Here is a 15547-nt window from a genome sequence, read left to right as displayed (position 1 = left end):
GTGTCCACTAATGTCGTCCTCCCTTCCTCCTCTGTGTTTCCACTAATGTCGTCCTCCTTTCCTCCCCTCTGTGTTTCCACTAATGTCATCCTCCCTTCTTTCCTTCCTCTCCTCTGTTTCCACTAATGTCGTCCTCCCTTCCTCCCCTCTGTGTTTCCACTAATGTCGTCCTCCCTTCCTTTCCTCTGGGTTTCCACTAATGTCGTCCTCCCTTCCTCCCCACTGTGTTTCCACTAATGTCGTCCTCCCTTCCTCCCCTCTGTGTTTCCACTAATGTCGTCCTCCCTTCCTCTCCACTGTGTTTCCACTAATGTCGTCCTCCCTTCCTCCCCTCTGTGTTTCCACTAATGTCGTCCTCCCTTCCTCTCCTCTGTGTTTCCACTAATGTCGTCCTCCCTTCCTCTCCACTGTGTTTCCACTAATGTCGTCCTCCCTTCCTCTCCTCTGTGTTTCCACTAATGTCGTCCTCCCTTCCTCCCCTGTGTTTACACTAATGTCGTCCTCCCTTCCTCTCCACTGTGTTTCCACTAATGTCTTCCTCCCTTCTTTCCTTCCTCTCCTCTGTGTTTCCACTAATGTCATCCTCCCTTCTTTCATTCCTCTCCTCTGTGTTTCAACTAATGTCTTCCTCCCTTCCTCTCCTGTGTTTCCACTAATGTCTTCCTCCCTTCTTTCCTTCCTCTCCTCTGTGTTTCCACTAATGTCATCCTCCCTTCTTTCCTTCCTCTCCTCTGTGTTTCCACTAATGTCGTCCTCCCTTCCTCTCCTCTGTGTTTCCACTAATGTCTTCCTCCCTTCTTCTCCTGTTTCCACTAATGTCTTCCTCCCTTCTTCTCCTGTTTCCACTAATGTCTTCCTCCCTTCTTCTCCTGTTTCCACTAATGTCTTCCTCCCTTCCTCTCCTCTGTGTTTCCACTAATGTCGTTCTCCCTTCCTCTCCTCTGTGTTTCCACTAATGTCTTCCTCCCTTCCTCTCCTCTGTGTTTCCACTAATGTCATCCTCCCTTCCTCTCCTCTGTGTTTCCACTAATGTCTTCCTTCCTTTTAGTGACAGTGGACTGGTTGCTAAGGTGCAGAAACTGCTTAGCAACTGCCTCCGACGGGGCCGCTGCGCTGACTAAACATCCTGATGTCACTTCCCTGACAATCAGCATAGCAACCACCTAGAATGGGTAATGGCGCCTGTCCGCCTGATGCTCTGCCCATATGCCCGTGTCACGACGCACACACACACACGTTCTTAACAATACAAGCCCAATCAATCATGCACTGAAAGTTAAAGTCAAATATAAACTGAGAGAGCTAGAAAACCACTCAACCAAATCCCTTCTAGTATGTGTCCACACACTAGCCATCCTGTCCATATATCTTTGGTCTATTTCTGTCTCCCGGCAGGTTATTTTAGGCCACTGCAGTCGCTAAGCAACCAGACTGCAAACCAGGCGGGCAGAGGAGGATCCCATCAGCAGCAGACAGCTTGTCCTCTTTCTTTCTACCCTATCCCCACGTCCTCCTCGCTGTCTCAGGCTTGTTTCCTGTATCTCCCTCCTCTTCTGCTTTTCTTTCTGTATTTCACTTTGAATCTGCTAATCATCAGCTGATAAAGCCGTTAACAGAACAAATACTAGATTAGACTAATTTATCTAGATTTAGCCTCTGTACAGAACATTAAACACATCAGTAGTACATGTCACTTTTACGCAATCCCATCGTTAAAATAATCAGTATTTACACATTTACATTTCATTAAAATAATCAGTGTTTACACAATTACAGGCATTTACAAATTCACATTACAATAGACTGACCAATCCCAAATACCTATCCCCTAGTTATTGTCAACTGCTTGCAGTGTCGCGCGTGTGGGTGCTGAGATCGACCAGCTGACATCGGGCTGGAGCCAATCCCAGCCGACACTGAGCAAAAGGCGGGGCACACCCTGGACAGGTCGCCAGTCCATCGCAGGGTCACACATCTACAAACAACCACTCACACTCACACCTAAGGATAATTTAGAGTCAACACTAACCTAGCCTGCATGTCTTTGGACAGTGGGAGAAAGCTGGAGAGAACCCACACACACAGAAAGGCCTGAGACAACCAAGGTTCGAACCCACGACATTCTTGTTGTGAGCCGACAGTGCAAACCACTGTACCTCCGTGCCATCCCACCTCCCTTAGTTATATTATACTATATTATAAATACTGTTGGTAGCTATGTCAGACAAACTTCAGTCAACAATATGGCGCCGTCCCTTTTGGGTTTTAAAGATATAAACAACACAGTCAGATTACCAATGGTGGCTTTTACAGATAATTTTACCATCTTCAATATGTCTTTGTACTTTTTAGTACATGTTGTATACATAGGCACTTGGTAGTCTAATTTGCTAAAAACAAAGTGCTTGTCGTACGGTGTAAAGGCGTCTGAAACCTCCTTCCGATTTAAGAATCAGGGTCTGACTATTTTTGTACATTTCCAAAACAGACAATATGACAATCATGCCCATTTAGAGGGAAGTGACAAAGTAGGGCAGGGTTGAAACTTTTCCCTCAAGCCGTCTTTTTCCCTCTTCACACAATTGAATAAATTTTGAGCATACAATCTAGTGAAACTCAATACACACACATATATATATATATATATATACATAATCTGGTTATAGTAACTATTACCAGTTTAATGATAAACCATGGTAATATTCCAAATGGTTATTATTACCGTACACATTTAAATTACCATGATAACCCGGTTCGGTTACCGTGCTATTATAAACTCACGGCAAATACTGTCCAGCATCAACCAAAGTTAGCAACAGTCTCCAAGAAGCAGGCGCGCATGCACAGTATGCAATGTGGGTTTGTTTGGGTCACTGACAACACGGCGGAAGAGAGCGCTGCCGAGATTTTTCAGTCACTCTGAAGTCTGGTCATATTTTAGTTTTTATGAGAGCGCTGAGGGAAACTTGATTGAAGAAAATGACCTTGTAGTACGCAGGGTGAGTTAACTTTTAGCTTCGGTTTGTCTGTCTGACTTGCTAACAGCTTGTAAACTGAAGCTCTCAGTGTTAGCTGCTCTTGTAAAGACCCTACACGTTGTTCTTCTGCTGTGTGCGTCGTGTGTCTGCAGACTCTATTCGTCCACTGCACATGATAACACTTTACACAGATTACTCAACCAACCAGCATGTCATCCAGAGAAGGTTAAAGTCAAGGGTAACTTGACTTGGTTGAAGATACTAGAAGATGTTTCGTCCCTCATCTAAAGGACTTCTTCAGTTCTGCCTGACTGGTAGGGAAACTAAGTCATTTAACCTCAGTGGGGTTGTTTGCCAGGATTGTTGATACCGCTGGTTCGTTAGTGTTCCTGGCTGTTGTAATGACAGTTATTATGGTCGTTAGGACTACCCGACTGAACGACCATCGTTGGCATCCTCACCTGAGGCCAATAGGTTATGTAACCTAACGAATGATACGTTTTACGCTGTAATGTACTACTCCGAGCAGGTTGGACATATGAACTTCAAAGCTGTCCCAGGAAACCCTTAACACATTGATGAGGCCATGTTGTAAAATTTCAGAATTTTCGGTTAACGGCTTGGCGGTGGCATGCGGTGAAGTGCCATGCTTCGCCATGACACAGGCTGTTGTTGTAACTTTACTGTACATGCTCAGATCTGTATAGATGTAGATTTTCATACCATTTCATCCCTAATATATATATATATATATATATTTATTTATTTTTAAATGGAAATGTAGGGGCCCAAATAAAGGCCAATAAAGTTTTTGAGCTTGTGAAGTCATGTTCATAAATAATTATCACACCTGTGATTGTTTATCACCCTTTGCAGCAGAAAGTATGTAACACACGCACACACACAAGGAGGCTACAAGTACAAATTTGGGATTTTATAGCCGAAAGCAAGTCTTTGTGTAACCTCTCCACTGATATTATTTGTGGAAACATTTTCATTAAACATTCTTAATTTCTTACTCCATCTTCTTCTAAATCTTTTCTAAACGTTCACAAACTTAATTTTGAGTTTTACAACAAATCAGTAGTACAGAAGATGTAATTTTTATGCAATCCTATCGTTAAAATAATCAGTATTTACATATTGACGGGCATTTACACACTGACATTTTACAAAAGGTGATATACAACTACATGCTTTGAAATTATTTCTGAACATCATTTCAGAAGCTCAAAAACATATTTAACCTTACTTGAAGACCAAATAAATGTCTTTCTATATTCAACATCTGAACTGTTACGTGTGATGAATCATAACATGAAAAAGTCAAACCTCACACACCTCTATTCTCTTTCTATCTCCTACAGTCACTTGCCATGTCTTCCACTCGGATTTCTCTCCAGGCTTTTTTGAGTCTTTCAGAGAGAGCTAAGTCTTGGGAAGTTAAAAAGCACAACAAACTCTAGAGTAAAAAAAAGAAAACTCTATATGGGGAAACTTGTACTTGTTGGCTCTTTGCCTGTGTGTGAATGTGGAAGTAAGTGAGTAAGACAGCTCTTTATATAGTAGCACTATTGCATGAACTTCAAACTTCTCACAGATTTACGAGGGCTGCCCTGGTCTCTGGGGGCCCAAATGAAAGGAGCCATTTTTCACTTAATGTGTGTGTGCATGCTTATTTATGTAAAAAAAAAAAAAAAACGCTGTTTGAGACTCGAAACCGTGTACTTGTCTCACCTGCATGTGGTCAGGTGTGTGGAATGCACAAGGGTCTGAAGTAAATGTAAATAAATAATTTAAGTTTAATAATCACAGACACACACAGTCGCAGTTGCCAGATTTTCTGTTTGTGTTGGCTAAAACAAGCTTAGAAGCCAAAGTAGTAGTGGTAATGATAGATGTAGTAAAAGTGGTGGTGGTTGTAATAGTATCTGTGGCTGCAGAAATAGCAGTAGTAGTAATGTAATATGTATAATAATAGAAGCAGCAATAATAACAATAATAGTAGTGGCGGTACAAGCGGTGGTAAAAGTTATAGGTGCAAAACTGAGTGTATTTATTTAAGTGCTTAACTTAAATAGACATTTTTTAGTACTGAAGTATTGGTATTTCCATTTCCATGTATTACACTCATTGGAGAGGACGTTTTATGTGAAAACATTAATCTGACGGCTGTAGTTACAGCACACTTCTATACATTTATATGAGTTTGCAGAGCGCCGCTCCAATAATTAAACGTCTTTACATTATAATGAATTACTAATCGCTTAATGGACTAATGTGAAAAAGGAATTTCATTACATTTGGTTTATATGCAAAAAATATTCATTAAAAAGGATCATGAGATTTGCCAATTAATAATTATATATATATTTCAATTCTTTAAAAGATTAATTATTGAATTTCAAAAAAATCTATTTTAAAAGGCTTTTAAATTGTACTTTTTGTTATAGATAGAATCCACCCATTTTAATGGCTACAAAAGTACAGATATACTCAATATATATAGCAGATACAAGCAATACAGATGATACATAAATACACATATACAGTACATGTATTTCCCTACATAGATCCCCATATGTTATTTACTAATAAGTAATTTGTCTCCTGCTGATACATTTTCCATGTTGTGAACACTGTAATGTAAAGTGACACCATTGTTTTGGCACACTCTTGACTCCATACGTTGCTAATACTTATATAATTTTTTTTTTCTGGGGTATATTCTCCATTGTGGTACAACTAGTTGTACTCAAGTAAGACTCTTCATCTACTGTTGTGATAATAGCAGTAGTGACAGTACTTAGCAGCAGGATTCATTATATAGCTGTAAAAGTATAAATATAGTAGTAGTGATACATTTGTTTAAATTGAAATCATTTAAGATTTTGCCAAACAAAAACATTTAAATTTAAACTTTATTAACCACATATTTACACTCTCTCTCACCACATTTTTGGCTGTTTCATTCTCTGGTGTCTGGGGCGGCTCGGCAGCTGCAGGACTGTTGGACGGCATGGCAGGGAGCGGCTCGGTGAAACCAAGTTTTGAAAGTAAAAAATGGAGCAAATCAAAACATGGAAAAGGCCCTCAGAAGCACCAGGTGCAGCTTCATTCAATCTGTCTGTCTGTCGGTTGGGCTGTCGGTCACTCGGACGATCACTCGCTCGCTCAGTCCTCCCCCTCTCCTGGGGGAACAAACACAAAACATGACATGAATGGATTTGTCAAATTTGAGTAAGAAATCATTCTCAGTATGTGGCTGACATATTGCTATCCCTTTTTTCTCTCTCTTCCTTAGTCTATCCACCTCTTCATCACTGTTTCACACAGACCTGAGGTCCTGAGGTCAAGGCTGCACAACAGGTGTGTGTGTCTGTATTTGAGGGATCGGACCCCATAACATATTCAGTTTCAAAGCAGTAACAGGTTAACACACACACACACACACACACACACGCACGCACAGGTGTCCTCAAAGGAATCAGCTTGGAATCTGGGTAGCTTTCAATATGGCTGTCACAGTGTGACTGATATAGCTGGATAAAACTGTCCCATTTCATTAGACAAAATGGCTGCTGTCAAACTGCAGGTGAGCATGTCCAAAGTCAAAAAGAATTCCCTCAAACATAACACATATTGTATATATAACATACTGTATATATAAGATATATATATAACATAAGTGTATAAACAAGAAAAAAAGACATTGAAGATTTGTTTTAATCTTGATTTGAGGTCCTAAATCTGTTTATCATATCGTTTCTTATTCTTAACAGTCTACAGCTGCATTTAATATGTATTTGCACCACTGATTCATTTTATTGATTAGTATCATTTATCTTTTTTGCCTCTTAGGGCAGTAGATAGTAGAAGCAAACAGGGAACATCAGGAGAGAGAGGGGGATGACATGCAACAAAGGTCCCTAGGTGTGTTTTAAGGCTACCAGGATCCATTATCATCAACTGTTTAATCATCAAGCGTTTAATAAAAAAATTTATAAAAGTAATCCCCACCACAAGTTTCCAAAATCTAGGGGAACATCTTTAAACTGCTTGTTTTGTTTGACTAAGAGTCCAAAACCCACAAACATTAAATCTACGATGATATAAAACAGAGGAAAAACAACAAATCTTAAAATTCAATAAGTCAGAACGAGCAAATGATTTTGGCTTTTTTATGTGATAAATATTATGCCACCCTTAATTTGACATGATTCCTGGCAACCATAGCATACATGTTCTCGATGGAGCTAGTGCGAGAAAATGGAGGGCAGCTGTGAAGGAGGTGTTCAGTGGAGAGTCAGCCGTGTGTGACCTTGTAAGTACTTTAACTCATCTTGGCTCTCTTTTGTCTCACCACCCTCATTACCATTTTTTTGTTAAGAAGTTAATAAGTGACAAAACTATTGAGTAAGCGCAAAAGAAATTCAAGCTGTAATCGATTGTGAGGAGGGAACAGAGACAGATCTGTAAGAGCTGAACAAATTTTGAGTGTCCCCAAATTTGGTGAACATTCAATTTGATAAATGCTTTCTCAGTTTTTCCCCCCAGATGTTTTGGCAGGTTGTAATCTCCTGAGAGGGTGTTTACCAATGACAGGCAAACAGACTTTAACAAAATTAGCCTATATCTGGCTGTGAGGGTCATATCTGTTCCCACTTTAAGTCTTTCACACAAATGAAAAAGCTGAGGAGCACACAAGGAAGCCTAAAGTTACTTAGAAGGTGGCTTGAAGTCAATACAGTTTGCTCCGCTTTGAGTTTGCATGGAAACTGCCAAAAAGGCAAAGATGTTAAGATAATGAAGTAGAGACTGCTCACTCAAATCTAGATACACAACTCATCTTGGAGACTTAAAACTCTTGCTACATCCGATTCTGTGTCCAGAATAGTGTTTTCCCTTTACCTTCACCTGAACACAGGTGCCCTACTACAGGCCCCACTACAGGTGAATAGGGTAAAAATGTTTAACTAATAAATATCGCCATGAAACCACCCCAGGTGATTACTTACATAAGGACAGTTACTTTTGTATTACAGGTTTTCTGATATTTTATGGTGTGGAAATGATGCATCTTCAAATTAAATATGTGCTAATTTGCATATATTTACAGAACAGAAATCTGAACACTGGTTAAGACCAGGTTCAAAATTGTTTCATTTTGTTGACATTTTGGAGACAAAGGTTTTCAGAGAGGGAATTTAAAATATCTCTTTCAACAGTCAAAAAAAGTAAAATTTCACTATAGTTTTAGTAATAAAATGTTATATAAATCAGGCTATGAATGCTATATGAACAAACCCTCTGTAAAATCCTTATGATTCATATAGAATAAATCAGGTTCCTCTGGAAAATGTGTAATTAATAAAATTACCACAAAGTAATTGCTACACAGTGATTCTTGGTTTGATACACCCCCTGCACTGATTTAGATCAGTGGTTAATCTATTGACCACGTCTTTGTTTGAGGTGCCCTGTTATACTTAACTGACACCTGACACCTACCTTTTCTTTTTGGAGTTGTGATTTTATTATATGTAAATAAATAAGCCTGACTTCACTTGATTTTCACTGACATAGCTCAGCTGCACATTAGCATACACATTACGCCACACATGATGGCATTAGTCCAAGTAGCCTCCATTTCACTTACTTCTGCGTGAGCACTTCGGGTGTGAAGTTTTTGTGACAGTTTCTTTGCGAGTCAATTCAGGTGTGTGATTTGTTCTGACTGGTGTCAGAAACGGATCACAACTTGAACACAAAACGAGCTTAAAATACAAGGTTTCCACGTGCTTTAAAGAAAATTGGATCTCAGGCAGCAGTGATTTGGATTTGAGCACAGTGTGAGTGCAGCCAATATGTCTGGCTTTCCTCACGATGTATTGTACAGTATGTCACTCCTCACGCCGTGGCCTTACATCACCTACTGCGAAGACAACAGGCAGCCAGCCAGGGTTACCAGCGGAAAGACAGGGTGGAAACTTTGCAGAAACGGGTGTACAGTATCCACCCTACACCCCCGGGGGCTCCCTGCACGAGCTTCAGGCACAAGACCAAGCAACTCCTTCAAGTTATGTGGACTTAGGTCAGCCACACACCTCACCCTACTATAGCAAGTCTGTACACACTGATTCAAATTGTTTCGGTCTTCATGCAGCAGTGGTTTAAATTAGACCATAGTCAAAGGCCCAAGCAGAAGCCTGTGCTGGTGGGAGGAGAAATGGTTGCGCAGAGAAAAAGCGGCAGAGGTATGTCAAGGTAGTGAGAGTTAGGCAGTGATAAAACAGGAAAGTATGGGATTTAACTTCACAATAAAACCACAAAATATATAATTTTCTATCTTGTCATGCCATCTAAATAGCTCTTCATCTCTAACCCAGTCTTTTATGCTGCTGTGATATGTGATTTTCCTCTGATGATCAATAAAAACTTTGATTGAAAGCTGGATATTCTTTGCTTATTTTCTGAACCAAAAAGCAATACTATCCCAATTATGACATGATACAAAGGTGTTTTTTTACTCAAGTACAAAGTAACAAATTGTTAAAGGCAGGTAACTCTTATTTTTCAACTGAAACATCTAATTTTTAACATCTGATGTCCATTTTCATAGAAATGTTAGTGAGCAGTAGCCAAGATTTTAAATGTTAATAAGGTCATCTGAGGTCATGTGTCTAATTCAACCTTCACATTCTGCCCATACACTCAGAAACCTTTGACCAGACACTAACAATTAATTTTATTATATAGATTTGTCATGTTTTATTTATTCAGGTACATTTTCTGAATGTTTTATGTCCCCAAATCTGTTTCAAAACCTTCTCCACACTACCAGGAATAAAATTCTCATGGGGAAATCATCATTAATTTTGCTGATTTTGCTGATTGTATAATGTAAAGTCCACTTAAATTCCCAGAAATAATACACAGGACATGACATGCCTTATCCTAAATGCTCCAGCTACAGTCCTGTCAAAATATTGAACCTAGACTTAAATAAACTTTATTAGATGGTTGACAGAAAACGATTAAGAAACTATTTGGTCATGGATTAATTGTTTAAGCCATATTATTTTTTTAAATCACCGTTTCTAAAAGGAAAATAATGGTGAGTTGCAGCCCTACATCATCTTCAGGCTATAGAATTGAAATCTTTCACTAATACTAATTTTAGTTAAGGGCTTGCAATTTGTGAAATAGTTATTGATCACTTCAACAATACCTCTGTGATCGAACTGCTAAAAATCGTTTGATAAGTATTATCGCCAACCAAATTTGTGTTTAGCTCATTGTATAACGTTCGTCAATGAGACTTTTATTTTTAAAGACCGCGCCGGAAGTGAGGTAGTTACTCCTGCCCCCTTGACAGAGCTCAGCTTTATGACAATTAATATTGGGAGCGACCTCACGCGGCCTTTACCGGACGGCCTCTCATAAACGCCGTATAATCCCGACGGGGGTGTGTGCGAGGCGGGCGGCCGGTGAGAGACACGTGTCTGAGTGTGTAGCGACGATAAGCTTTACTGGGTCAGGTAAAAAACACACACGGGGGCGCGTTTTAGACCAAATGCACTCAGTAACCTCGGCAGGCGCGCGCCCGCCCGCTCGCTCTCCGCGGAGGCGACGGTTCCGCGCGCTGATGTGTCTGTCTGCATCTGGTGGGTGAAGAGGACGGTGCGCTCCGGTTTAACGTTACCTGCTGGTGTCGGGGGGAGAACTGGGAGGTGGGGGTGTACGCTCCCACAACGTTTAACACACATACGTTATTAAATGGTATGTAACGGTTGCCGTAATTTTCCGCTAACCGTAAAAAAAAAGAACTCACCAAGTTCACTCGCCCCGTTTACGAACCTCTCCGTCTTCACGCGCACATCATCTGCTAAAACTGAACCAACGGTTTGGCTCCGGAGCGCGCGAGCGATGACTTTAGGAGATGACTGTGGCTAACTTAACGGCTGTAACGGGTGCCGGTGTACGTTCACGAGCCATAATGTAATGTTTATATTTACCGTGTCGTCCGTCCCTCAGGCACACGGACCCTGATGGTCGTTGCTCTCTCTCCTCTCGTTCACTCTCTCTCTCTCTCGATCTCTCTCTCTCTCTCGCGCTCTACCGGGTCTTCTCTCTCCGCTGCTGGCTCGCGCTCCCCCCGCCTGCTTCTCTCTCTCTCTCTCTCTCTCTCTCTCTCAACCGGCCTGCTCGCTCTCTCACGAGCCGCAGAGGCTGCCGCACCGGAGAGAAAGTTTCCGCGGGGTCCTAACGTCTACTGCTACACAAACACACGCGCGCGCGCACGTACACCACAGCGCACGAGGACAGGTGTAGAAGTGCGCATACTGAACAAACTAACAGGGACATTTGTTTTAAATTTAAAACCCCAGTTAAATCTAGAAAGAGTAGGATTTCCAAACTAAGACATATTTATCAGAGCATGTTTAGTGGCTGTGAGAAATTGCTGAGTCAGTAAATGTTGAAAATATTAATTTACATATGTTGTTGAATTTGCTCCATGAAGGGTGACGCTGCATTTACACAGAGAAAGCAGAACCCTTGTTTAGTGTAATATAAATATAAATCTCTTTCTCTCTTGATTCTTGACCATGGGTGTAAATTTCATCGAACAGTTGGGGGGGATAATAAACCAAAAATTTCTCATGAGCAATTTTTGAAGGGGAACCCAATAATACTTATACAGGATGTGTGTACACAGAGGACATCTCTTACTTAGATATTCAACTGCAGCATGCCCACTGATCTGCCACATCGCAGGTCCTTCAAGTCTGTTTAAAGGCTCAGTGTGTAAGTTTTAGTGGCCTCTAGTGGTGAGGGGAAGCAGGAACCTCCGGGTCTGAAACGTGAAGCCAATGCGGAAGTTTCTTAAGCTGCATTATCTCGGCCAGCAGGGGGCGACTCATTTGGTTGCAAAAAGAAGTCCGGTTCCATTAGAAATAATCTCAATCGTTACTTTCAAGTCTTCTTCAACACAGCATGATGTTCATATAGTTAATTAAAGTTAGAGTAAAATAGACGATAAAGCAGCATATGCTATTTATAGTGACTCATATCAAGTCTTGCCACTCGGCAGCCATCTTGGTAACGCAGTTATTTCGGACTAACAAGACCAGGCCCCTATCTGAATGAATGGGTAGAGAGCCATAACTTTACCTGGTCACTGGGACATAAAAACGACATGTATAGAATCTTTGACGTTATGTGCGTAGAGTTGTATTGAGGATTCTTAAAGTGGCGGATCCAGTGCTGTGTGAACATTTAACCAGCAGCGTTGAAAGAGCTTATTAGGAGTCGTCTTCATTTTCACTGGTAAGTATGTTTTCTTTTAAGCCTGTTTTTAGCTAGCCAAAAGATAGCATCCCTACAAATGCACCTTGCAAACCAAGCTAGCTAGCTCCACTCTCTTGTGGAGACGTCCGGTGCTGCTGGTTGCAAAAAATCAGTGTCGACAGGCAAAATGTCAAACTCGAGGCTTCAAAATGGCAGTCCACAAACCAACCGGGGATATCACGATGACTACATCCACTTCTTTTTGACAGTCCAGTGGTGAGGCTCAGTCACGGCTCACCCCTCCCTTTTCAAGTGCGCAGGAGAAGCTACGGTGGCCGCTTTTGCGCTAAATAATACGTGTGGTCCTCCATTTGTCTTACTTCTAACAAACCAGACAACAACTACTACTACTACTTCTTCTTTGTACGTATTAGTGACGAACCGCGGTGTATGTAGATAGAAATGGCTCATTCTACAGTAATAAAATGTATGTAAGGTCTTTATACACCACTGAAAACATAGGGATGTACATTATATTGCATTTCTGGCAATATATCCTCCTAAATATTAAACACTAGAACTTTAAAGTGTGTCTTTTAGCCCTAAAAAAGTGCTATGGAATCCTGGTTTATGTCACAATGCCACAGAGGGAATAAATCCAATGAGTCTTTACTGCAGAAAACAAACCTGAGACTGAACCATCTGTCAAGCAGACAAGAACTGCTGTTGTCACAGATGACGAGGACAGTCTGGAAAATGATAACTGCCGGAGAAAATTATTTCAACCAGCTTTCAAGAGCCTGACCGGAGAGTGAATGACAAGCTACACAAATGTGGGATTTAAAGGATCATTGTCGGTATTTTTAAACCTGGGTCCTATTTTCACATATTGACCAGTAGGTACAAAAGGTTTTAGAAACAGTGCAGTGGATGACTTCAGCCGGCAGCTGTGAACCACCTGCATCGACTGTAACGTGTTCCTTTGTGGGAAATGCATCCTACGTCAACGTTACGTCCACAAAAAGTTCTTCTTTTTGCCACCGACAGGCTCAGACTATTATACAAAGTGTCTGACAACATCATGGAAAGGATCCCTACGAGTCACAGCCGGTGGTTTGTTTTTAACAAGAAACAGAAGTCTCGCTCAAGGACAATTCTCGCTCTGAAATCTCCAGAGAGGCAACATTGAGGACCAAGGAAGCTTACTGCAGCAGATGAAAGACACATCATGCTTATGTCCCTTCGCAATCAGATGTCCAGCAGTGCTATCAGCTCAGAACTGGCAGAAAACAGTGGGATCCTATCTACTGTCCGGAGACGACAAGCCAAACCTCCAACATGAAAAGTGCCAAACTTTGGACTTATGAGTCAAAACTTTAAACATTTGGTGGTAGCAGAAGGCAGTTTGTTCCCCAAAGGGCTGGAGAGCGATACAAGACCGAGTGTCTGTAGGCAACAGTGAAGCACGGAGGCCACTTGCAAATTTGGGGCTGCATTTCTGCAAACGGAGTTGGTGATTTGGTCAGAATTAATGGTCTTCTCAATGCTGAGAAGTACAGGCAGATACTTATTAATCACACAGTACCATCAGGGAGGCATCTGATTAGCTTAAAGAAGAACAAGGAGTCCTGGAAGTGATGGTATGGCCCCCACAGACCCCCGATCTCAACATCAAGTCTGTCTAGGATTACATGAAGAGAGAGAAGCAACTGAGGCTGCATAAATCCACAGAAGAACTGTGGGTAGTTCTCCAAGATGTTTGGGCCAACCCACCTGCCGAGTTCCTTCAAAAACGTTGTGCACGGGTACCTAGAGGAATTGATGCTGTTTTGAAGGCAAAGGGTGGTCACGCCAAATAGTGATTTGATTTAGATTTTTGTTCTGTTCACTTACTTTGCATTTTGTTAATTGATAAATACAATCTATTAACATGTCTATTTTTTGAAAGCATTCTTCCTTTACATTGCATTTTTTCCACACCTAAAACTTTTGCATATCTTTATTTAACTAGGAAGAGACTAAAACCTCTTTTACAAGTACAACATCAGATCACAAAAGCAGCAATAGGTACAACTTTTCAATCTGACCGATGTTCCCTTCTTAGATTTTTCTTAATGGAGTAGTTTTTAGAGGCCTAGAAATGTTTAAAATTTAACAATGAAAGATAGGATTTGATAAAAGTCAGATAAAAGTAACATCATTGGTGTAGCAAATATACTGTTTTTCTTATTTCCTATCTTTGTAACCATCTCAGGTTTATCTTTTTATCATGTTTTCTCTTGGCTACCTGCCTCCACCTACAACCCAAGTGAATGCAACACAGTTACCCGTTGTCTTGTCTGGCGGGTTCCTTTCTTCTAATCCAACTCATTTCTCCTCAGGTTCCTCAGCAGGTGAAGTTGAAGCCTGCTGCAACAAGTTGAAACCTGCTCTCTAACTTTGTGTATGCACGGTATTCTAGGAAAGATAGGAAAAGCAGCAAATGTGGACTGAGTGGGACAATCTTAAAGACTAATTGACAAAGTAAGTCCTGCACTACTTTGCACTGTACATTACAGTATTCAAAACAGTATGAGGATTCATGAGCAGTATTTTCCTTTACCTAGTACTAAAATGTGGATTCAGTGTAAAACATGTGGAAATGTATAACTTCTTTCTCACCAACATCTAGAGATAGAAAGATGGATGACACAGTGCTGTCAGTTTCTCTCTTTCAATCAACGTTTAGTCCATAAAATGTCATTAAATAGTGAAAAACGCCCAACTTGATGTCTTCAAATTGCTTGTTTTGTTGGCCAAAACCAAAAAATAATCAAGTCAAGTTTATTGATATAGCACATGTCGTACAACAAGTGTAGGTTCAATGTGCTTTTAAATAAAAAAACAAAAGGATATAGTCGCATGACAAGACTAATCCTAAATTGAAATTTGAGCCAGGAGAGTATAACATGTACAACAATAAAAGAAACAAAAGCATAAATGTAAAAATAAAGGAGTAAAATAAACAGATGAGTAAAAAATAAAAGCATGAATATAAAAATAGATAAGCTACAGAATAAAAAGGATGAACATAAAACTCAATAAAAGCAAATAAAATAAGAGGGTATTACATTAAAAGGAAATATAATAACTAGTTGACCAAGCACTTCAAGTGTAACTATAAGAATACAAAAATATCCCACTGACAATTATATAAAAGAAAGAAAAGCAACACATTCTCACATTTAATAAGCTTGAACTAGCAGATATTTAGAATTTTTCCACTGTTTATTACTGAA

General features: G+C 40.4%; 1 protein-coding gene across 6 annotated transcripts in view; it reads right to left on the bottom strand.

Annotated features, from left to right (window-relative positions):
- Window positions 1-11230, bottom strand: part of LOC123977489 (DNA (cytosine-5)-methyltransferase 3A-like) — a 63437-nt gene extending 52207 nt beyond the window's left edge. For 4 of the 6 annotated variants that reach the window (XM_046060209.1, XM_046060213.1, XM_046060212.1 and 1 more), the window contains exons 1-2: window positions 10997-11230; window positions 5931-6169 (exon numbers count right to left, since the gene is read on the bottom strand). In XM_046060209.1, coding sequence (XP_045916165.1) covers window positions 5931-5999 — 69 coding nt within the window. In that variant the 5' untranslated portion in view covers window positions 6000-6169; window positions 10997-11230. The other 2 variants (XM_046060211.1, XM_046060210.1) reach the window with 2 other exon arrangements.
- Between the last annotated feature and the right edge of the window lie 4317 nt (window positions 11231-15547).

This window comes from Micropterus dolomieu, linkage group LG10 (genome assembly GCF_021292245.1).
Source record: "Micropterus dolomieu isolate WLL.071019.BEF.003 ecotype Adirondacks linkage group LG10, ASM2129224v1, whole genome shotgun sequence".
NCBI classification, from domain to species: domain Eukaryota; kingdom Metazoa; phylum Chordata; class Actinopteri; order Centrarchiformes; family Centrarchidae; genus Micropterus; species Micropterus dolomieu.
The sequence above is the reverse complement of the archived record's forward strand: the minus strand, read 5'-3'. Positions and strand labels throughout refer to the sequence as shown.